At 32.6% G+C, this 24,680-nt stretch overlaps 2 protein-coding genes and 1 long non-coding RNA gene across 3 annotated transcripts; 2 read left to right on the top strand and 1 right to left on the bottom strand.

The window, feature by feature from the left end:
- Positions 1-252: 252 nt before the first annotated feature.
- On the top strand, positions 253-11,170 carry LOC142236450 (uncharacterized). The gene is made up of 4 exons (XM_075307673.1): positions 253-394; positions 469-751; positions 9,717-10,573; positions 10,822-11,170. The coding sequence occupies exons 2-4, from the start codon at positions 490-492 to the stop codon at positions 11,071-11,073; spliced, it is 1,371 nt and encodes a 456-aa protein (XP_075163788.1). The 5' UTR covers positions 253-394; positions 469-489; the 3' UTR covers positions 11,074-11,170.
- Positions 11,171-16,391: 5,221 nt separating this feature from the next.
- On the bottom strand, positions 16,392-17,480 carry LOC142236674 (uncharacterized). The gene is made up of 3 exons (XR_012722148.1): positions 17,147-17,480; positions 16,977-17,082; positions 16,392-16,911 (listed from the first exon to the last, which is right to left on the bottom strand). It is a non-coding gene; the product is annotated as an uncharacterized LOC142236674 (long non-coding RNA).
- Positions 17,481-17,793: 313 nt separating this feature from the next.
- On the top strand, positions 17,794-20,607 carry l(3)73Ah (polycomb group ring finger 3-like lethal (3) 73Ah). The gene is made up of 4 exons (XM_075304416.1): positions 17,794-18,133; positions 18,212-18,364; positions 20,010-20,293; positions 20,352-20,607. Exons 1-4 carry the CDS (start codon positions 18,028-18,030, stop codon positions 20,475-20,477), a joined length of 669 nt encoding a protein of 222 aa, XP_075160531.1. The 5' UTR covers positions 17,794-18,027; the 3' UTR covers positions 20,478-20,607.
- The last annotated feature ends 4,073 nt before the right edge of the window (positions 20,608-24,680 follow it).

Below are 24,680 nucleotides of genomic sequence, written 5' to 3'. Positions count from 1 at the left end.
AAAAAATGTTGGCAGGGGAATAACTGATAATCTGTAAAGCGCATTACAGTGTGGATACTAGAGGTGTGCACGTGACACGAAATTGTCGTGACTCACGAAAATTTTCTACAAATTTTCTTCTCGTGAGTGTGCGTGAGTCCTACCAAAAAATATCGTGCGTGAGTATGATTTTTCAGTTATGAGTGTGCGTGAGGGTGAGTAAACTATTACTCACGTGCACACCTCTAGTGGCTACTGTTGTTAATATTTGGGGAAGGTTCAAAAAAACCTGGCAACACTGATGATGCATTTTGAACGAACACGTAAAAGTCATTTAAGAGTTTTGCAAATTTTGTGAATGGATATTGATGCCAAATACAAATATTCAATCCGAAGTATTGATGTACCGAGAAAGGTAGGATTTTACTTATTGTAGGTATATCGTCAATTTCCACAATTACAAAGCTCGTGTTTTGTGATATAACTTAGGTCTGAATCCCACAACAACGAATGGAGAAGTTTGAAGAATGCAAAGTAAAGAAGTTGGACAATAGCTTTCATTCCATTGAAATGGAGATGACATCGAAAAACGAACCGCCAGTCCGTAACAACAGCAGCAAGGTTATAATTAAATTCAAGCCCGATGGACTTCCATTAGACGTGATGAAAACTCTGAAAACACAGCCGGCAGCGGACGCTACTGAAAAAGGGCCTAATGTTATTGTGCGATCGGTCGATTTAAATGAGGGCATTGAAATAACCCGCCGATTTGGTAATTTTTCTTTTCGAGTTTTGCAGGACTTATTTCCCAATAAACGTCTGTCTCATTATATGAATTCATCCATTGTTACAAGAGAAATATCAACAATTCTAAAATAACAAAAAAGGTTTGACTATGCCTTGAGATTGTTACTCGCCAATCGACAACATACATCATCAATCAACATTCCCAATTCCCAAGTTTACGTCAAGTAAGTACATCGTTATTTTAATGTAGTCGTATTTACATTGCACACACAAGGAAATTAATGTGTTACAGCATACGCCAAGAACAAGCGTATTCGAATAAATACATATAACTGATTGTCCTAATTACAATGTTGTATCAATTATCAATTTAATGAAATTGTATTGTTTATACATATTATGAATTTTATATAGTATTTTGTAGCCTAAACAGACAGCTAATTAGCAATATTTGAATAAGACAATTCGCAATTTTAAATAATTTTCATTCTACTCTGATATATTCTGTTACTCCATAGCGATATATTTCGCTATAAGTTTTTTCAGTTTGCGCTATTATATTTGATTTTCACTATATATCAGGACCATCAGTCACCGGGAATTCTTGCTAAAAGAGACCGTACATGCATACAGAAATACTAGTTACATTTCGGAGTGTTTCAAATCATCTCTAAATTATATTACACTTCGTTCGGACTGGCCAATAAAAATGAGGTCCCTTTATTTCGATAAGAAAAAGGTTTTAAATTTAACGGGGATGTTGTTGAAAAGTCTGGCTGTCCAAGTTTGAAATGATTTGTTCATGTGGAGCCTATAGCATTCGAAATTACGAACTGATTCGTATTTGTATATTCGTACACATAATAAAAAAAATTATAAATGGATGTTCCCATAATGCCAGAAAAAAGACGCCAGACGAAAACATATGATCGAAGTGCTCCACAGAATACAGATCAGGAATTACTCTTTGAAATGCAATGCGGAGATATCCAAATAGACACCTTATGTATGTAGTGCATATAAATGTAATAACAAATGAACGTCCAAATAGGTTTTTAAGTACATTTTGTTTTATCTGTACCTAACTACATGTAATGATATAAACCTTATTTATTAGCCTATGGTATTATATGAAGATAGAAATGTTCAGTTCCCTTTATTGGACGCTCTACTCACTCCAAATTATTCTAGTTGAAAATGAGCTTTCAAAAATACCTTAAGAAGGCTCAAATTATTTGGAGCCAATCCTAGGTTAGCTAAAATAGGTTAGATTTAATTATATTCCGATTAATCGAATATATGTATATTTATGTGCTTCGTACATAAGATGTTTTGTTGTGCAACATCTAAGATTTAAGTTTCTTAACTAGAATAAGATTGCTGCAATTAAATATATGTTCCAATGCTGCCGATTTAAAGATCACAAGATATTTCATCAATCAACTTACCCATATTATTGGATATTTGGAAACCAGAACAAGATCGTATCATCAATCAACACGCATCTGCAGATATAAAACAGAAAATATGACATCTACCACTATATGTATTTGATACCACCAATCAACGTGAATGACATTTAATCGTCCTTATAGAAACCTGTCAAGTGCATAAATGCTTCTAAAATCGATTCGAATATTTTAGATGTAAGATATTGTAATGAATTTGAATTGGAAATACTTTGAAAATTTGATCTCAAGGCGAAATAATGTTCAAACCTAGCACATAGTCAATCGTTTTCATTATTATTGTGTGAATTGATATTTTATTAACATTATTGAAGCTATTTTCACATTAATCAACAATCAACATCCGAATGATATTAATTTTATATATAAGGAAATCAACAATCAACACATGTCATAGACGGATCGAACTGAGCATTACTGGATTCTAACTTCACCTCCTCTTCTTTCCCATATATGTTTATTAATCAAAATATTTCGAATGTGATAATCGACATCATTTGTATTACAATCAACATATAAAGAAAAAGACAACAGTCAAGGGAAGGATATAAATCACCTCGATGTGGACCTCGGTTTCTTCTTTAAAGAAAAAAACCTACACTTATTGTATAGGCAACATTATTTGAACAAAAATTGTGATGTATTTATTGATATTTTAGTTGTAGTTAAAAAGTATTGATTTTCCTTTTTGGAGCGCATTGTTCGTGGCAAAAAGTATATATGTACAGTGGTGTGCAGAAATGACTACATAATTATTATTATTTTTTTTATTTCTTAACGAATAAAATAAGCAGTAAAAAGGAAACTCAAAATAATTTTATTTTTCCTTTATTCCTTCTTCAATTCTAAATAAAACAACAAAAAACTCAAAACAGAAAGTAAAGAATTCAGAGAGAGAAATAAACATAACAAAAAATACTCGCATGTACTCAATTTTGCACTTTTCTATACCGGTGTCAGTTGGAACATTTTCTTGTACTTGGTCCATAACCCTTTATTTTTTAATACCATATTTATACGTTTTTATTTTTTTATTTATTTAACTCATTTTACAACCAAGCCGAAACGACCATATTTTGTTTTGTTTTGGCATAGTTTCAACCAATTCTTGTATAATTTCATCTGGTAGATTCTGCCATTCAAGCTGTACTCGTTCCCACAGGTCTTCTAATTTTTATGGAGCTGATTTGTACAATTCCAGCCGTCTTCCCACGATTGACCATAAATTTTCAATCGGGTTGAGGACGGGGCTTTGCGCTGACCAATTCATCACTTGAAATTTTTCGTCACTAAACCATTTTTCACTATTTTTGCACTACGCTTCGGATCACCATCCTTTTGAAGTACGACTTCACCTTCAGGATAGGTACTTTTGTCAACAAACTCGGGAAGATGAGTCTGCAAAATGGCGAGGTAGTCTTCCTTCTTCATTACACCATCAATTTTCTGCAATGGCCCAATGTGCCACCAAGTGAAGCAGCCCCAAACCATGATGCTTCCACCACCATGCTTCACAGTTTGTTTAACATGGTGGCGTTGAATGGTATCACCAGGACGACGCCAGCAATATTGTTTACCGTCCGATTGGAAACGGGTAAATTTAGATTCATCTGACCGTCTATTTTTTTTATTTGTTTATTTAAGCAATTCAAAGCCTTTAACCCTTTAACCCTTTCGCTACCGATGTCCACTTAGAAGGACATTCGAAAAAGACACCAAATTCTATTTTCCCACTTAGTTTCGATTTATTTCTCGATGTTATTTTAAAGTAGAGGCTTTAATCTAAATAAGCTATAAATATTTTCCATTTTGGTGAGGTCAAAAATACATTTTTATAAATTTCTTTAGCAATAAACGAAAAAAATTAAAATTTGAGAAAAATTTTCTGCTGTATGTTTCTAGTAAATGGACATTCATACAAAAACTATAGCTGATACTTTTTCGGGTTCTTTTTTGTATTTTTTTCTCACACTTTGAAGGATATTATAGGCCAAATAGCGCTTATTTTCGTAAGGCCATTTGGTCACAATTCAAGAATCAAGTTTTCAGAACAAGCTCATATAGCTCTTGAAGTAATTGAGGTAGGTTTTCAAAATGGTAATTTTTGTTCTACATGCTGTTAGTACAAGTAAAATAAAAACAGAAGAAACATTAAAGTTATTAACATTAGGTTTATTTCGGTAGTGAAAGGGTTAAAGGGCCAATTTAACGAATTATAATGTACTACTCTAACGGACATTACAATATTATATGAAAATAAAAGCATCAATTAATAAAAAAAATAAAAAAAATAAAAAATTGCTAAGGCAATAACACGAAAAATTCTAAAACTATAAAAAAACTTAAAAATCTAAAAATCTAGCAAAATCCTCAATGCACATTTCTAAAAAAATAATAAATAAGTGTGAGACAGAGATTATCAATGACTAGGCTAGGTTAGGTTATGTGGCAGCCCGATGTTTCAGGCTCACTTAGACTATTCAATCCATTGTGATACCACATTGGTGAACTTCTCTCTTATCACTGAGTGCTGCCCGATTCCATGTTAAGCTCAATGACAAGGGACCTGCTTTTTATAGCCGAGTCCGAACGGCGTTCCACATTGCAGTGAAACCACTTAGAGAAGCTTTGAAACCCTCAGAAATGTCACCAGCATTACTGAGGTGGGATAATCCACCGCTGAAAAACTTTTTGGTGTTCGGTCGTAGCAGGAATCGAACCCACGATCTTGTGTATGCAAGGCGGGCATGCTAACCAGTGCACCACGGTGGCTCCCAATGACTAAACTGCTAAGCTTCGTGAGAAAAATGGGATATTAACTTTTTTTTGAAAACATGAACACTATTCGATAATTCCTTTATGTTTGAGGTAAGGAGTTCCACAGTCTGGTAACTCGAAATGCAAACGAGCGCTCCAGAAATGTTCAATGCGTATTTAAGTGGTCCTTGTTGTACTCAAGAACCGGAAATAAGAAATAAGATATGCTGGTTTACCTGATTTCAAAACACCATAAAGAAAACAAAGGCATCGAATTTCAAGATAACGCTCAAACGAACATCCCAGAAATTCATTAACAAAGCGTGAATAGTTGTGTCTACAGTTTTTACCGAATACAAAACGAAGCAGAGAATGGAAACATGAAGTAAGTTTAGACAAACTTGATCTACTTGACCCCATATGAACCTCTACACCGTATAAAATATGTGGCATAAGTAGTGAATGCGCCAGCATTCGTTTCACAGGAAGCGGGAGAATAACGTTCAAATTATATAGTTTCTTCAGAACGAAGTTAACTTTTGAACATATCTTGGCTATATGGAAATCGAATTTAAGTCTATGGTCAACGTGAAACCCAAGAGAAATAACGGAGTCACTAAAACTAATTAAATTGTCTTGGATCACAATATCTCTCTGTGTGATCGGCTGGCGGGGTTTTTCAAAAGCCATGATCTTTGTTTTGCTGACATTAATGGACAAGTTATTTCTGCTAGCCCAGTCATAAATATGACCGATGTCATGATCCAAATTCAATAGAGCATCTTGCGTAGTGCCAGATGCACAGGTACTAAATAATTGAATATCATCGGCATATATTGCCATATCAACATATTGAACACAATGTACAATGTCATTAATATATAACATACACAGTATAGAACCAAGGATAGATCCCTGTGGAACACCTGAAGAAATCGGTTTTACACATGAACTACGGCCATCACTATGTACAAATTGGAAACGGTTCGATAAAAAGGACGAAATAAGTCTACAGGAAAAAACCGACAGATCAAATTGCCGGTAGAGTTTATGTATTAATAAGTTGTGATCCACGGAATCAAAAGCCTTGCTTAAATCAAGAGCAGCAAGAATTCCGGGATCTCTCTTGTCATACCCCACAAATGCTTATGTTTACTAATGCAGTAGGGGTGGTTTAGGGTATGATATAGTCGGCCTGCCCGACTTTCTACTTTACCTTCTTGTGTTTTGTTCTGTTTATTTATCTCTCTGAACTCTTTACTTTTTGTTTTGATTTTTTTGTTGTTTTATTTAGAATTGAAGAAGGAATAAAAAAAATATTTTGAGTGTCTTTATTGTTACTTTTTTATTCGTTTAGAATTGGAAAAAAAATAATTATGTACTCATTTCTGCACGCCACTGTACGGTAATATAAATTCCATGTAGAGGTGTGCACGTGAGTAATAGTTTACTCACGCACACTCACGACTGAAAAATCATACTCACGCACGATATTTCACAGGTGTCACTAAAATTGTAATTGAATTTAACTCTTAAGCGTTTTATATTGGTGAGCAGGAATATTTTCGTGAGTGTAAATCGTTACTCACGCAAACTCACGAAGATATTATTTTCGTGACTCACGCACGAATCACGAAAATTTTCGTGAGTCACGACAATTTCATGTCACGTGCACACCTCTAATTCCATGCATTATTTTATTGGGTTGGTTGGGTAAGTTTGGTACACAGAAAAATATTACTAAAAATTGGACATCGTATTTCATACAATATTCAATACATGGTATAATTACAGTGAAACCTCTTAGAGGTGGACAGTCACGGTCGCCTCAATTTTGTCCAGGTGTCCGCTTTTCAGAGTGTCCAAGTTTGAGAGGTTTCACTGTATTTATAAGGTAGCCTTAATTCATCAGGTGACTTTAAAGGGCTCATCAAAACGTCAAAACATAACATACGTAAATGTTGTCTTTGTTACAAGCGGGTAAATTGTGAAAATGGCCAAAAATCTTGCTCACAGTTAAATATTTTTTTGTATTTCCATAACATTAATAAAAGAAAATAGAGTGATACAGAATTCAAACAAATATTTTTGTATTTGTTTATTTACTTTTTATATATATTTTTTTTTTTTTTTTTTGCTAGCTACATTAAGGTGGAATTACATATGTTACCATGCGGCCATGCCTGCGTACGTTGTACTCGAATGCGTTGACGAATACGATTCTTCAATTGAGTTACACACCATGCGTCGGAACACCATTGAATTTGCTGATTACATTCCTTGCCTCTGCGCTTTTTATTGTGTTTTTATATTCTACGCACTTTTTAAGGTAAAGGACTTCGTATTTTTTAACTTCCTCAATAATTCCTCGTTCATATTTAGATTGTTTTTCGTTTGTTGATTTGTTTACATTTTTTTAATGTTGTCAACGCACTCGACGCATTGAAAAGTTAAAAGTTCGTCAGCTACATGCGTCATATGCATACGTTAGTTTTATCGTGTAACTCAAACTTAGTAGTTTCCACATTTTAACTTTTTTGACAATAGCATATAACGTACGCACACATGACCGCATGGTATGTAATTAATTCAGGAAAGTAATCGTGAAAAAATGGCGATTTTAGCGGCTAAACTCGAACTTAATACCTAGCTTTACAAAAAATTGTACCATGATTCAATTATTATTATTATTTTTTTTTCCAAAACCAAACAACGCATAGTCCACATAGATTCGGTTTGATGAAATAAATATAAATTAAAATCAATCGCTGAAATTAATTGCACAAATCAATAAATTAGTTGGATGAATTAAATTTTGAATTGGCGTTGTTAATTCGTGATAAATAGAAAAAAATATTTTTCTGTGTTTCGATTCCAAATGGCTGCTTATGACTACGTTTGGATATGTTTCCAACACCTTAAATTTTTATTCTCTTGCGAAGCTTTACTATTTTCACCTTGTCGATTTTATCTTAATATTCTTGTGTCAAAAATGAAAGTAAAATTCTCGTATCTTAGGATCGCCAATCCATTGATATAAACATGCACTATTTAGAATTGCATTGCAAGCCAAAACATTGTAACATTTTTTAATTTTTATTTTCCGATGCATAATTGCATTGCAAACTAAAAGATTATAACATTTTTCTTATTAATTATTAACACATCAACTAATAGTTTCTAGTGATGTAGGCTATTGATTAGCGACTACGCCGACACTCATATTTCCATTTTGTTCTAATTTTAGTGGTGAAAAACTTTATTGTGGAAGTCTTTCATAGTTAAAATTTGTTGCTAGTTCAAAAGGGTCTCTTTAAATTTATTTTATTTTATTCGTTTATTTGCATTAATCTAAACAATTCAAAGCCTTTAAAAGGTCAATTTAGCGGATGACAATGTACTACTCCAACGGATATTACAATATTATATGAAAATATAAAGCATCAATTAATCAAACACAACAACATTATTATAAAAATTAAACCAGCAATCTTAAATCAAATTGTAAGATCAGTAACGAATATATATTATTATTCGTGAGTTTCGTTATTCATTTTTTTATCGATGGTAATACGTTGTCCTCTTGTCTAATGTTTATGTACTAAACGTCCACTTACTTAAATTACTCATGTTATACTCAAGCTTTGTTTTGCTATTTGTACTAAACAATTAATCAAACATCCCTGCATGAGAATATTATACATCTATAAATAATTTTGAGATATTTACAAATAATGTACAATGTACTACTCCAACGGATATTACAATATTATATGAAAATATAAAGCATCAATTAATCAAACACAACAACATTATTATAAAAATTAAACCAGCAATCATAAATCAAATTGTAAGATCAGTAACGAATATATATTTTTATTCGTGAGTTTCGTTATTCATTTTTTATCGATGGTAATACGTTGTCCTTTTGTCTATTGTTTATGTACTAAACATTTACTTACTTAAATTACTCATGTTATACTCAAGCTTTGTTTTGCTATTTGTTCCAAAAAAATTATCAAACATCCCTGCATGAAAATATTATACATCTATAAATAATTTTGAGATATTTACAAATAATGTACCTAAATAAATGCATTATATTATTGAATATATGTATATTATAAACATTGTAATCATTATAGTTCAAATAAAAAAATTAATAGCCCAACAAAAAATGTATTAAGAAAAACAGTTTAGAAAATAAACGAATGTTTTTATATTTTCTTTGTATGAATCGCCTTTTTGTAGAGTTAACGTGACTATTAATCACTGCATTCGATTTCATGAGTACTTTACCATTATATTCCTGATATCTTTTACAGTGATTATTAGTTAAGCTTATAGACAGATTTTATAATTTAGGCTTCCAATCAACTGAATTACTCCAGACACCAATCAACACACTCCTAAATATCTATGGAACGCAACGTCACGATATAAACTCCATTCAACCAACCAATAACACGATATTATCAAAGCTCTATGAAAGAAAATCTTCTTAATCACTACACCTGCCCTCAGGTAACACAAAAACGTTATTCAGAGCAATTAAAATTCAATCTAAGACAATAGTTTTTTCTTTTTACAATTAAAATGATACTTTAAACACATTTTGGTTTTCACTAAGTTTAACTAAAGTGAATTTTAAATCTTGCTTAGAAACATTTTTGTACGAGTTATAGTTTATAACTTTATGGATTAGATCTTGGTATTTTCAACCTTTCTTTGTATTTGTAGTAATCTAAAAACCATTCCCTGTAGGTGAAGGCGTGAGACCTATATTTGATCGTGCTGATGTTAAAGCGAATGCAATCGCAAATGACGAAAGTGATAACGATAATGTTAAGAAGGAGACACCAAAAAAGTCCGACAAAGTTGATGACCGATACGGAAAATCGAATATATATAATAAAAATGATCCTCAACATAGATTACGAGTAGAAGATACAAATGTGCGAAACGAACCGTATAGAAGTGAATACAAGAAAAAGGGTATAGAACAACTATCACGTTCAGAAGGCAAATCCAAAGACAAAGCTCCATATTTTAGTGATCCAATACGTGAGCGTGATAGACTTAGGCGTTTATATGGTAGTGCAGCTAGACCAAAATCTATTACTCGCTCCTCTCCGAATTACGAAACCAGTCGTTCTAGTCATCCCAGACGGAGGTCAATTAGTAGGCCCAGACAAAGAAGTCGATCCCGAGACCGAAGTCGTTCCAGAAAACGAACACGTTCTAGGTATCGGAGTCGTTCAACGCACCGAAGTCGTTCCAAGGAACGCAGCGCTTTCGCGAATAGGAGCCGTTCTTCACGACGAAGTTGTTCGATGTATAGATCCCGAAGTTGCTCACCGCATCGAATTGATTCCTTCCATAAAAGTTATTCTCCACAGTATCGTTCTGGAAGAAACCACACTGAAAAAAGGCAACATACTTCACGATCCCCAAACATTGATAGGCGGATACACGAAAGTAGAGGACATTCCAAGTCTCCTAGAAACATTAGAGAAAAAAATAACGCTAGACACGGGAATAGGATACATGAATCAAATCCACCTATGCCTCCACCTTTCATGCCAATGCCGGTTGGTGTACCAGACTATTCATATCCATACGTAAGTGCATAATTAAAAAAAATAAATTTTAACTGGCTTTTGACAAAGAATTCTTGTTAAAGCTTTTATACAAAAACTACAAAAAACAAAATAATTACAAAAATTTTGTTGTCTGGCGCATTGTACGTGTTTTCCATTCGGACAATCTGTTGTTATTATTATAAGCAACTATATTTATTTTATTTATTATTTCGTTTGCATAAAGATTGTTGTCGTGTTAAAACTAAATTATTTTATTTTTGTTATAGAGTGGAACATCTCCTTACTGGCCACATCAGATACCACCTCATCGACATCCACCTCCATATTATAGGCCATTCCCGATAGTTTCCATGATACCTGCAGTGAGGCATGTTCATCACCCTGCGTGCTACCAAGGTCTAGCTCCCGCCATGCCTCTTATTCCTGTGCCAGCATTTCATCCAGTCCCGATACTCAGAATGCCACCACCTCCGAAACATCGTGGTGCAAAACCTCACTTTCGAAATAAAAAAACGTAAAATGTTATTCAATGTGTTTCACCCTAAAGACCGGCGTTTCACAAATGAAAATAAAAAAATTTCACGATTACGTCACTCCCATTTTATGGAAAGAAAACTTATTGAATTGATTATTCCGATTATTTCCTCCAAGTTATGTTGGAGAAAATAATCGGTGATGAAATCGAAATAAAATGGTAGGGGGACATCATCAAAAAAGATAAAACCAAAACATAGAACTTTGTGAAAGTATTGAATTGCCGCTCTATGCGAAAACTTGTGAAATAGTATTAAACATTTACATCATATATGATAATTAATTACTTCAAAGACAAAATAAAAGCCAGCTGTCGATACGAGAATTAAATTATTTTTCACCTAAAGACTGGTACTTATACCCTGTTTCTGTATGTCGAACGAGAGTATTTCAAATGAAAAAAAAAATTATTTGGGTTTCTCTATGTCGACAGGCAAGTCACTTCATATTTTGTTGTCGAGTAGCAAATGAACATATACAATAAGTGTGAAGAGAAAAGTAAAAACAATTTTGAAATTTGAATCAATTCTCAGGCCAAAAATTTGAAAATACTCATTTTTGATAATCAATGTACTCTCATACAAACGATATGAACTTTCAAAAATAGAGAAACCCAAAGTAATTCGAATTCGAGTGACTGCTTTCCAGTCGACTGGGTTTTCGTTCGACATTCAGAAACAGGGTATAAGTTTATGGGTGAAAATCCACAATTTCCGGGCTAATTTCCTTTACTATATTGTTTTAGAGGAAGCAAACTTATGGCATCGAAACCATTCCAAGCAATGTTAGGTTTGCGATTGTTGTTATTGTAACAGTTTAATGTGATTTCATCAATTTTTATGTTATACGCTTTGGTACTTCAGCTTGTAGCCAGATCGAGGAACTCTGCGTCTAAGGTGGGGTGTGTCGAGGTTTGCGATTGTTATTTTGCTCGCTAACAAAAAAATTAGTATCAGCCTTATAGCTTTGACATTATCGCGGTTACTTTTTAAAATTTATTTCAAAATTTAAATTTATTTCAAACATCACTTTGCTGAACTAATATTTCTCAATCAAATTTTGTCAAGACTCGACTTTTATACTTGGGAACCTACTGTGGTGTAATGGTTAGCCCGCTTTACATACAAAGGGTCATGGGTTCAATGCCAAGTTCGACCAAACACCAACAAGTTTTTCAGCGTTGTATATTTTCCTCTCAGTAAAGGTAGTGACATTTCTGTTTGTTCAACACTCACTGTTAAGGTGAGTATTAAATTCGAGTTTAGCGGCTAATTTTCACTAAAGTGAAAACTACAGCTGTAAAAAAAGCCATAAAATTTATACATATTTGTTGCAAATTTCATTATAACTTGATGGGGAATATCCCAAACCAAATTTTTACAAAGTTTGTATTCCTTAAAATGGATTATTAAAGAGAAGTAATCAGTCATTGAGGGATTTGTCGTATTCTGCATACCAGTCGGATAGGCATCCGGAAAGGTGGAAGACTTATTGTAAATACAGAAATAAGGTGAAATCGGTCATTCGGAGGGAAAAGAAAAGATATTGCATGAGTCGTTTTAATGGTCTTGATTCTGAGGGTCTTTGGAGTGTTCTTAGGGGTTCTGGGCGTGTTGGGAGAGATGATCTTGCCTATGATGGTGATCTAGATGAGATGAATGATTTCTTTGTGGGTAATGTTCCTTTTTCGGGAGATACTGTTGACTTTGGTCATCTTGATTTCCATGATGATGGGTTCTCATTTAATTGCGTCGGAATGGGTGAACTATGCGCTGTTTTGAAAAGGATTAAGTCAAGATCTGTTGGAGTAGATGGTATTTCTATTCAATTTCTATGTGCAATTTTTCCATACATCTCAGATGTTGTCTTAAACCTAATTAACTCTATTTTGACTACATCGATTTATTCGACTGCATGGAAGATAGCTAGAGTTGTTCCAATTCCTAAGGGTAATACTGTATGTGGACCTGGAGACTTGAGGCCCATCTCGATACTTCCCACTTTGTCTAAGTTATGTGAATACTTGATTAAGGACCAAATTCTCCTTCGATTTAGTCAGAGAATTGGTGGAAATCAACATGGATTTCGTAAAGGACATAGTACGACATCTTTGCTTTTGCATCTGACTGACTCTATTCGGGATAATTTCAACTCTGGTAGAATAAGTGCTCTCGTCTCACTTGATTTGACCAAGGCATTTAATTCAATTTGTTTCAATACTTTGATTAGGAAACTTTGCAATAATTTTGAATTTTCTAGAAGTGCTTGCTCCCTCATTTCTTCCTATTTGTGTGGACGATCACAATTTGTGGATATGAACAAGAAGACTTTATGTACTCGTTCGTTATTTTCTGGCGTTCCCCAAGGTTCGGTCCTTGGTCCAATTCTATTTCTTTTTTATATGGATGATTTACTGGAGTGTCTGAGAGGTACTAGTTGTTCGGCCTTTCTTTATGCTGATGACGTGTTGCTTCTTTTTAGTGCTGATCGTGAGTTCCCAGATGTTTTGGAGAATAACGTGAACTTTTGTTTGAGCCGAGTTGAGCAATGGACGGTAGCAAACTCGTTTTTTCTAAATCCTCTGAAGACAAAGGCAGTGCTTTTTGGTTGTCAATCCGTGAATATTAATGTTATGGTTGGCCGAAATGTTGTTCAATGCGTCGATCAGCTAATGCGCTTTACAGACTATCAGTTATTCCGGACGACAGTGATCGTGTCGATCATATCCCATATATTGTGCACATTATAAGTTAAGTCCGAAAGCATAATCGATACTGCTACATGTTTATGGGATCGATAACACATTTTTCGATTATTTAGTCATCGCCGACAAGTCGTATCGATCCAACACACTGTAAGATTCTTTACAAACACCGACATTCCGTCCGGAATAACTGATAGTCTGTGATAATGCGAAACACACTGCAGATGGTTGTCAATAATGGACAGATGAGCAGTGGAGCACAGAAATCTGGATGAAATAGAAAGGTGGATGTAACTCTCATGAGCCGAAACAAACCAGCAAAACGAAATAGTTTTTTTGTCTTAGTTTGTAGCTCCCACCATGGAAAACAAAGAAACAAAGTGAAGTAAAACCAAAGCGGGAATTAGTATCTTCATCAAATTTTGGACTTTATTTCTTTGGATAGAATTCTTACCAATAGTTGTTAACAGGTCAAGTGATAGAAGTGAAAAAGAAAGATTTTTACGGATGTAATTGTTACAATATGGCTGATATGAAAACCTATTTTCGTTAAGCTATTTTAGTTAACTAATTGAAAGCATTTCGATAACATTTCATAATAATAATTGGGGTATTTTAAGATTGTTCGCGGGGAAAAATAGGGGTTTACGTTCTTGACGTAAACAGTCTGTAAAGCGCATAAGATGTTTGGGAGTTTTGATTGACAAGCATTTGTGTTTTGGTCCTCACATTGACGCGGTGCAAGGTAGAATATATGCACTCATAGGAAAAAGTCTGCTAAAAACAGCAGTCGACGTCTGCTGTTATATTTTTGTACTTCAGGGCCTAATGAACAACAATTTATAAAATTTTTAGGTTATAAATTTTTCCCCAAAGCCTATTTAAGAACCAAAAGTAGTTTTTGGTATATTTTTGCACTGTAATATACTTACAAGCTCCTAAATACGATCAGCAAACATTTTGTTTGCTGTTATGTCTCAATTCGAAAAATATTCAGATTTTTTGTCAAATACTATAGATATTCATAAAATATTGTTTTAATTATGTTACGATAGCTTCTAAGTTGACATGTTTATTTGTTTTAGCCAAAATAAAACATGTTTTAGTGTAAAAAAAAATAAAAAATAGCAGGAAATGTTTGCTATTTCAGCAAACAGTGACTGCTGTCCCTTTTTCAGCAGACTTTCTGCTGTTTTAGCAGACTTTTCTGCTGTCCCTACTAACAAATTTCTTTGGGTGTGCGACTTTGCGTAGGTTTTATTCTTCCAATTTGTTTTTGCCTTTTTGGGTGAGGTATCGATTGGCCCATGCTTTGCTAATGCCTATTATACGGTATCCCAATAAACACAAACGTTTGAAAAATGCTAAATTTCAACAATTTTTCAAACATTTTTTCAAAGGATTAGGGTAATATTCAAGTTGAGAAATTGTTGAGAAAATCGCGTTCTCAACAAAAAACAGACATTACCCTCAACAGTGAAATTCAACACATTAGCAATAATATCTCAAGTGTTATCCTCAAATTGAAATGCATCGCTACTCAATAATTTGTCAAACAATTTTCGATGCGAGTCAAATTCAAAATTAACATCGTTGCAAATACTTTTCAACCTTAAGGCCGGTACTCTGTTCGGTTTTCGCGTTGAAACTCCATACAAAACCAAAACATGCGAAAAACTAGCGAAATTTTTTCCATTTGTGGTACTTTGTTTTTTTCGAGTTGAAAAACTGACGTAACTCGCGTAGTCAGTATTTTCATAACATGGCGCCATTTGCAATGTGAATTAAGAAATAATTTTTTTATTAAACTAATTTTTGTGAATTTATAACACAAAAGTGGATCTGATTATTATTTAAAAATGTAATCTGATGATTGATAAAACAAAGTATAACATGGAGTTGTATTTCCATAATAAACTAGCAACAATATCTAGCCGCTCCCTAATATATGGTAGAATATAAATAATGTACATATATAACATGAAATTTAAACACAAATGTTAACAAAATAAAATCTTTATTTGGTGAATTATATTTTACAATCGTTTCATTTGTACTGGGCATCGGGATAATAAACACAAAACATAATTTAAACAAAAGGTGGCACAGCAATTGATGTTCCAAAACAAGCATTAGCACTTCAACCAACATGTATAGTACCGAGGTAGCAATGAATGGAATCACAAGAATTAATTGCTATGTTCCAAAAAATAAAACGGAGCACTGTAAAATTTATTTTTATAATTCCAAAGATATTTTTAAAATAACTTCGCCTGCTTCTTCTTTTTCAAATTATTTATTTTGTATGCGTGTGTGTGTAAATCGAGCCACTAGTTGCCTGTGTATATGTAATAATTTCGTGACATTTTGCGATGTTGTCAATACATTTCGATGAAATAAACGCGAAAAAGTTCCAAAATGGATGTTTTTTTCATTCAAAATATATTGTCAACACTATCATTTTTCAACGCGAAACAATGATTGAGTGGAACTTTTTTCGCACCAACAAACAGAGTACCGGCCTTAAATTTGTATGAATGATATCCCCACTTCAAATTGAAAGTCAAAGCCAAATTCTATGAATTTTGTATAATTTATTAATTTTCATCAAAATAAAATATATAATAATACACTACACTACATAATACACTACAATACCAATTGATAAATAATAATCTTATTAAACATATCAACAAATAAGAACAAAAAAAAAAACAAACAACAAAACTTTAAATATCTTAAACATTATTAGTAAACACTTTAGCATTGATAATTCGATTTCCTTCCTTTTGGTGTCATAAAACAGCATTAAAATTTATTAACCTGCGGGCAATTTGAAATTAGGAACGTACTGGACCGCGTGTTAGAATTGATTTCCAGCAGAAGGAATTCACAAAATATCCATTTTAAACTGATAATAGCATATGAATTAAACTGACGATGTGATGCACATTTTCATCCAGAAGTTGTTGATTTCAACAATTTGTTGTTTTTAACTATTTTAATTGGTTGCACTTGTAATGTTTCTGGAAACTTTTTCTTGTCGACAAGCCACTCATTTTTCATTGGTCAGCTTCTTAATGTTTGCAAGAATGTAGCATCCAAAGATTTTAGTTTCCTGCAAAGAGATTTAAATTTAGTGTCTTCTCTAATGTGTTGATTTAATTTTTCATATTGACATACCAATTATTATAAACTATTTGAAGCAGTTTCAGTTAATTGTCCACCATTTTTTCATCGGTCAGCTTTTTAATGTTTTCAAGAACGTAGAATCCATAATTTTAGTTTTCTGCAAAGAGATATATTTTTAGTGACTTCCTTAGAGTTTTATTTCATTTTTTATTTTCACTTACCTATTTTTATAAACTATTTGGTTATTTGTCTAAAATTTTCCATTTTTTTAATTTCTTGCAATTGACCACGAACTTCGTTGCACAAATAAGTATTGAAAACCACATGGTTTTTTCGTAGCATTTTAGGGTAGTGTTTTGTCAAAGTTTTCTCATATTAAATTCAACACCTTTTCAAAGATTTCGTCAACATTTTGGCAAATTGGAAGTAATTCGCAAACAATTTGAAGATGTATTGAAGATGAGCTATTTCAAGTCAAGTTGAATTTATGTTGAAAATTATATTTACCCTCAAACTGAAAAGTTGTTGCATTTGAAAAACGCTCATCCTGTGTTTATTGGGAATAAAGTGCTATAGTGAATCGATGAAGCGTCACTTTATCAAAACACAATCTGGCAAGATCGGCGCGACTTGCACTGGTGAGATGTTCTGGATAGAACACCAGTGCAACGATGTTCTGGATAGCCCATACAAATGTTGTATCAGGTGCAAAAAGAAAACAGCCCTAAAATTATTTTACTTCAAAGACATTTCGTACGGATAAACTTGTAGTCTGAACGGCGCGTAAGCCGTCAATCTACATTTTGCTAACGTCTTGTCGAAGTCCTAAGCCTCGTGTGAGCAGACGCGTATAAAAGTTTACGTTCGGCTTCGTTGACTGTAGTGTCGTGTCAAATTCTCAGTTAATAATAGTTGATTTGTTTATTGGACAATAACTTACGTTTATTCATCATATAAATCTGAGAAATTTATACTTTTCAAATCTATACGAAGTAGGAGTTTTAAGTGGCGTATTGGGAAAATAAGTGGTTAGTCGGCCAAAGATAGGCGAAACTACGTATATTTGGTCTTTGCAACAAATATATTCAGAATTGGCTAGAAAATGGAGAGAAGAGTTAAATTGAAGTCTATAAATCCACATATAACATGCAAAATATGTGGAGGTTACTTCATCGATGCCACCACAGTGACTGAATGCTTGCATACCTGTTAGTATACACATGCATACATTGCATTTGGACAGCAACCATTCATGGAAATAATTATACTTTTTCATTTCTCCTTAGTTTGCAAGAGTTGTTTAGTGAAGCACTTGGAAGAAAAGAAAACCTGTCCCACATGTGAAAATGTCATTCACCAATCTCACCCGCTTCAGTATATTAGCTTTGATCGCACAATGCAGGATATTGTTTACAAACTTGTACCAAATTTGCAAGAAGGTAAGTTTATGTTCGCACCTTACATGAGAGATAGAACTTTAAATCAGTGGATGTATGATAGAAGTGCGGTATTAAAATCCTTTTATAGGATTTCACCTCGATTATTTGGTGTTATTTCTGTTAACCAGTTCATCACGGGGTTTCTTTTCTGGGTGTTCAATTCGATATCCTAGTGGATTACAATTAGGTTAGGCTAGGTATAGTGGCAGCCCGGACCCTTTGTATGCAAGTCCGGCATACTAACCCAGCAAAAACTCTCATTACCCGGTAATCTTGTAGGTAAACCTGTTTAAAAATTAATAACCACATATTAATTGGCATCGTTACGGATTAAATTTACATACGCATGTCCTAGGAGGAAAGTAATTCTCCCCAGGCATACCTTTGGTCATGAAATAAATAGTGCTTTTAAAGCATATAATCACCTAATATGTAATCACTTATTCGTAGATATACCAAAGATTGCAAAATAGCCACTTATTGTATCAGGCAACCAAATCTAGCCGATTACAAAATATGGCGAGTAATGCTGTAATATGAACATTACTTGAATAGAAATGAATATTGTAGAAATAAACAAAAATGTAACAAATCGTCTAAATAAGATTACATGCAAATTAATTTCACATTTAAAATAGGGAGTTGTTGTTTAAGGGAGTCGGATTCGTGAATTACGTTTTAATATACCTAATAGCCCATTCACATTATGTTCAAAATCTACTAAAAGTGGATTTTATATATCCCTTTTTATAAGCCATCTAGTGAAATCTAGTGAAGTCGATTTTGAAAGTGTAATGTGAATGAGTTATAATAGCATTTATTTAAAACAATATGGTAATGTCATCAATTTAAAACACAATTATTATGAAATATTCGTGAAGAATATTCCTTAACGGAAAAATCTTCAGAATTACCGTTACATAAAATATTCTTTTTGTGTGTTTTTTTTTCGAGTAAATGCTCAATTATGTGAATACTTATACCTAATGGTACCATCATTTATTCTATTTTATTAAGTCATTGACAGCCAAATGCATTACCTTTTGAGAATATCAATTCGAAAATTACCGAGAAGTATTTATTATTGCCATTACAAGTTAGTCATTATAACTCACCGCAATGTAATGCACTGTGTAAATACAGCTTTACTCCTGGTAATGTAAATTGTAATGAGATGTGATTACCTAGTTTTTGCTGGGAATCATTGCACGAACAAGTTAACATATGACATTGGCTATTGCTTTTATTTTGCAATCCATCAACATTCAATCAAACTGTCTGTAAGATCATACAAGAAATTTGTAGTAAGTTCTTTTTAAGACACCATCCTATGTAATATAGTTCTTTCTCTAATAGTTTTGTTGTTTTTGTCGAAAATAATGTTATTATATTGCTGTTCCCGTTTCTAATTATTATTTTATAATGGACGTTGGAATATTTGTATTACTAATTGGAGATGAATAAACAAATTCAACCAACATAGTTCTTGGTGTTGCAATCGACAGATTTTGTAATGATTATAGACGTAATTTGTATAGACGGTTTAAATTTCCTCATTATAAATATCAAATAACATAATATATTTTTCTAATGTAATAATGTGAACATTTACATTTTTAATAATTATTGATATATTTTATTCCAGACGAAATGCGCAGAGAACGTGACTTTTATAAAAGCAGAAACATGGCTTGTCCTAAAGATATGCCTCAAAACCATGAAGAGGACAACGAAAAGGTGATGGAGGCCCACGCAGAATCCGATTTCCACAGATTGGACGAACAAGTTAACGTATGCTTAGAATGTATGAGCAATAATTTCAAAAATCTGCAAAGGCGATTTATACGCTGCAGTTCCCAGGCGACGATCACACATCTAAAAAAATTAGTTGCGAAGAAAATTTTGAATGGAATTGATAAATACAGAGAGGTAAATCCTGATCAATTATATGGTAACATAAAATATGTACGTAATTTGTAATTTTCAGATTGATATATTGTGCAACGAAGAACTTTTAGGCAAGGACCATACATTAAAATTTGTTTATGTCACCCGATGGCGTTTTCGTGACCCACCACTTAGATTACAATTTCGGCCCAGGGTAGAGTTGTAATATATATGGTTTATCTTATTTAAAAACAAGCTTTGCAAATAATTAGTTATACTGATAATCGTCCTATGTTACTTCAACAAGGCATACCTTGCATTTCTATGGAAACATAATATTGTCACATTAAGAACAATCGCCTGTTTTTTTTTTAACACTTATTACATTGGCTCTAAAAACTGATGTTCCCTTCTACTAAGAAAGACATCCGTTTTTTTCTTATTGTAGCAATATTATAAATCTTGGGAGATATTATTAAAAGCAATCTTATATGTATTAAACTCCAAGTCCCCTACTGGAATTTCGAATTTTAATATCCCTATCAGGTCTGTTTATTGGAAGTCAATCATTATAACTTCAAGATCAAGCTTCAAAAATTCCAAAATTTCGATGGCGTTTTCGGGATCTACTACTCAGATTACAATTTCAACACAGGGTAGAATTGTAATATATATATATATGTCTTTTCTTATTTAGAAACAAACTTCTAAATTAATGAGTTATATCGCCATACGGTACTTCAACAGTTAATAACAATCGCCTAATTCCTGTTGATTATTAATGCTATAATTAGTAATTAATATACATTTCCTAAAATTCAATTTTCCAATAGAAAAAAACGGAAAAGTTCATCAAACTGCTGTTTCCAATTATTAGATATTTAAATTCACCTGACAAAAAATCATTATCTTGTAATCTTGCAGATTTGCCTACTTAAAACGTAATAGCCATTTATTAATTGGCATCGCTCCGAATTACATTTACATACGCATGTCCTAGGATAAAAGTACTTCACCCCAGGCATACCTTCAGCCATGAAATAAGTAGTGCGTAAAGAGCATATCATCTAATATGTAATCAGTTATTTGTAGTTTGAAAAATAACTACTTATTTTCAAAGGTATTCAAAATACTTCTGTCATCGATTATTATGTTGTAAGATGAATACTACTTGAAAAGGATCTTATAGAGTAAATTAAAAATGTTCTAATGAATAGGCGTTGAAAATGATGTATAATTGTATACACATACGTTGCATACAAGGATTTTAGGGAACATTTTTTGAAACTGAAACAAGAGCTTGTCTGGTTCCAAAGATTTTGTCTTTATACTAATGATTTTGTTATTATTATTTACTTATTGTATCACATACAACAAGATTTACAATCTTATAATTACAGTATGTGATTCGACAAGTTTCTAATTATTTTAGTATTGATTCCGAGCCAAAGAAACGGAGAATTGAAGTAAAAACACATTTAACACAGAATTATTTCTGAATACTGGATACTAGGAGAATTTATTTGAATTTATTCATTTTTCCACTGTTTCATTTCGTTTGCTACCAGAGTCCGTTAAAACGAATCGATTTCAAGTAGAATTTATGATATGCTTCAAGTAAAATAAAGTATTAAAGGAAATCTATTTTTGAATGTTTTTTATCTCTATTAGAAAGTCAACAAATTTAGAAACGATTTCATTAATTTTGAAGAATTATTAAAGCCAAGTTGGCCTTAATCAAACAAAATGTTCTTTCATGCAAATTTACACATTTTAGAACAGAATCACTCAACTATAAGGACAGAACGACTTCAGTAAAAAGTCTATCGACTTTTGGACAAGGAAACTTTATATCATTTTTTATTTTATTTATTTAATCGACCCAGTAGGGCCATATATGATTAATATAGTAATATTACAACGCAATTTGCATTCGTATTTTAAGGACATGAAATCTTTGGCTTCACGACAATATTTTTTTAGAGTATGTAAACCTTATGGAAATATGCATGAATAGTGTCGTTCATAACGAAATTTGTTTCATAAGAATTAAAAAAATTTGGTTGTCCATATGCGCCAGAAAACTTACTGAAACATCCAGTGAATTAAAATCTTAAATTACTTTATAATATACCTATTAAAGCATATATCTAATATATTTGTGAAAAAATATTTCTAAATGGAAATCTTTAGAATTGCCGTTAAATTATCATGTTGATATTTATACTTAATTATGCCATAATTTATTCCATTTTATTAAATCAATACCTGTCAACTACATTACATTTTGAGAATAATCATCACAAAGTATTTACTATCGTGATTCTTAGGTAGTAGAGCTCGACCGAAGCGGGTTTTTTGGCCGAAGCCAAAGTTCGGAAAAATACAATAATCGGCCGCAGCCGATTATTTTCCTCAAGTTTGTACTTAAAGAAAGTTGGTGTGTTTTAGTTCAATATTAGAACATTCTTTTCAGCAAATGTATAAATACAACAATAAAAGGTAATTCACTCCAGTAGTTTGATATTATGATGACAAATAATTATTTTTTATATTTTTTACGTTTTATTTGTACTGGGTGTTTTGACTGAGACAAATTTAATACTTGGACAAATCAATATCAAGTAAATTTTTCAAAAAGCTTCGGTTAATCGGCCTCTTGACGCCTAAGGCCGATTCATGACCGATTATCGATTTTTGGCCGAAGCCGATGCTTCGGTCGAGCTCTATAAGGTAGTCAATACAACCCATCGCAATGTAAAGCAACGTGTTTTACTTCTGTTAATGTAAATTGTAATGAGTTGTGGTTACCTACTTTTTGCTGGCAATCATCATAACCAAGCTTCAAAAATTCTAAAATTTAACAAAAAATCACCTACAAAACAAAAATCCATTTAATTGTCACAAGCAAACGACGTAATTGGCCATGCGTCGCATCTTTTAATTAGTTTTTAAGTTTTATGATCTATTTATTGCGCCATAGTATCTTATAGTATAGATATCAATTACGACTTGTTCATCTTTATATGCAATATACATTTTTCTTAATTTTGAATTTTTATTTTGAAATGTGGGAAGTGTGAAAACACTCATCTGCAGTATTCTAAAAACATGTATCAACGCTCCGTTAAATTTCTTGTCTTGCGCTCAATATAGATACAAGCAATTTTCTTCGCTTATTTTCGAACTACCTATTAAATATTACTATCGATGACAACAGGTATGAGGTATATCTATCTATTTCGAAGTAAACTGCACGACTTAGGTGCCAAACTGCGATGTCAGTACTAGGTTCACGAATATTTGTGTTCGCAGGATCATTGAAGAAAAGCAGTTTCAATTTAATATCAGATAGAACTATACATCAAGACATCATGAAAACGTTTGAATTTGTATTACATACATTGTCGTTCAACCGTGCTATGAAAACATAGTCGAAACTTAAAAGACAGAACTCAAAATGCCCTGTTGGAGATACTTAAATTGACCTATAGAATTTGAAGTATGTTCTTCTATTACCTTCAGCACCTGATTAGTAGACAAAACTATTTGATTTGAATAGCTCTTTAAAAAATATACTAATTCGGAGCATGATAATTTCAATTAATATATCAGTAAATTTACTGAGAACTCTATTTAAGTCTTATATTTAACCATATTCTATTTGAAGAACCACCATAACATATTTGTGTTTTCCTACGGAAGTCGACCGAATCGAACTTTGTCAAGATTGAGATGAAGATAATAGTGCTTTTCAATGAAAGACCTGTCATTATAACATGACACGCAATTGAAAACGAATTTGTGGAGGTAGATCATTAAGAATATGAGAAAAGTAAAGATCTTTAGAAAACCATGGAGATAATGTACATAGATTTAGTGTTCGACTAAGTATGTAATTTGCGATAAATGAATATATTATATAAGTGAATTTTTCACCTCAAATAAATATGTAATACATGTATATACGTAATATAAAAAATATACTAGGTCAATAAAAAATTAAATTTATTTCCATATTTGTTTATCATTCTTTCTTGTTCCAGAACTAACATCATGAGTACAAAAGGATATACGTATTATTTTGTGTTTTGGATGAACATTGTTATGTTATAGTTTGTTTTCCCTACACAGGCATAGACGAACTCAAAGATACCACATAAATCCTTTCTTGACTGATTTAGCTACAATTTTATATTCCTGGACGTTTCGTCGGCTTTTTTCAGATCTATTGAAGGGTATACCAAACTGTTCGCCGCCTTCTAGACAAATTCGTATCAGCTCAGCCGCGAAATTAAAAATTAAAAAAAGCCGCCACCGGCTTATTTCAAGACGCTTTAATTTGCATCGTGAGCAAAATGAGAAAACAATTGAGTTTATTTTCTTATTAAATTGGTTTTTAATTAGTACAAAACAAAAATTCATAAAA

This window comes from Haematobia irritans, chromosome 4 (genome assembly GCF_050003625.1).
Source record: "Haematobia irritans isolate KBUSLIRL chromosome 4, ASM5000362v1, whole genome shotgun sequence".
Taxonomy (NCBI): domain Eukaryota; kingdom Metazoa; phylum Arthropoda; class Insecta; order Diptera; family Muscidae; genus Haematobia; species Haematobia irritans.
This window is presented reverse-complemented; position numbering and strand designations above follow the sequence as displayed.

Bases quoted from the DNA above. Each gene is read 5' to 3' on its own strand.
- LOC142236450 (XM_075307673.1), top strand. From the start codon at position 490: ATGGAGAAGTTTGAAGAATGCAAAGTAAAGAAGTTGGACAATAGCTTT. The intron at 752-9,716 runs GTAATTTTTCTT...CATTCCCTGTAG, and splicing joins TGAAATAACCCGCCGATTTG to GTGAAGGCGTGAGACCTATA. The intron at 10,574-10,821 runs GTAAGTGCATAA...TTTTTGTTATAG, and splicing joins CAGACTATTCATATCCATAC to AGTGGAACATCTCCTTACTG.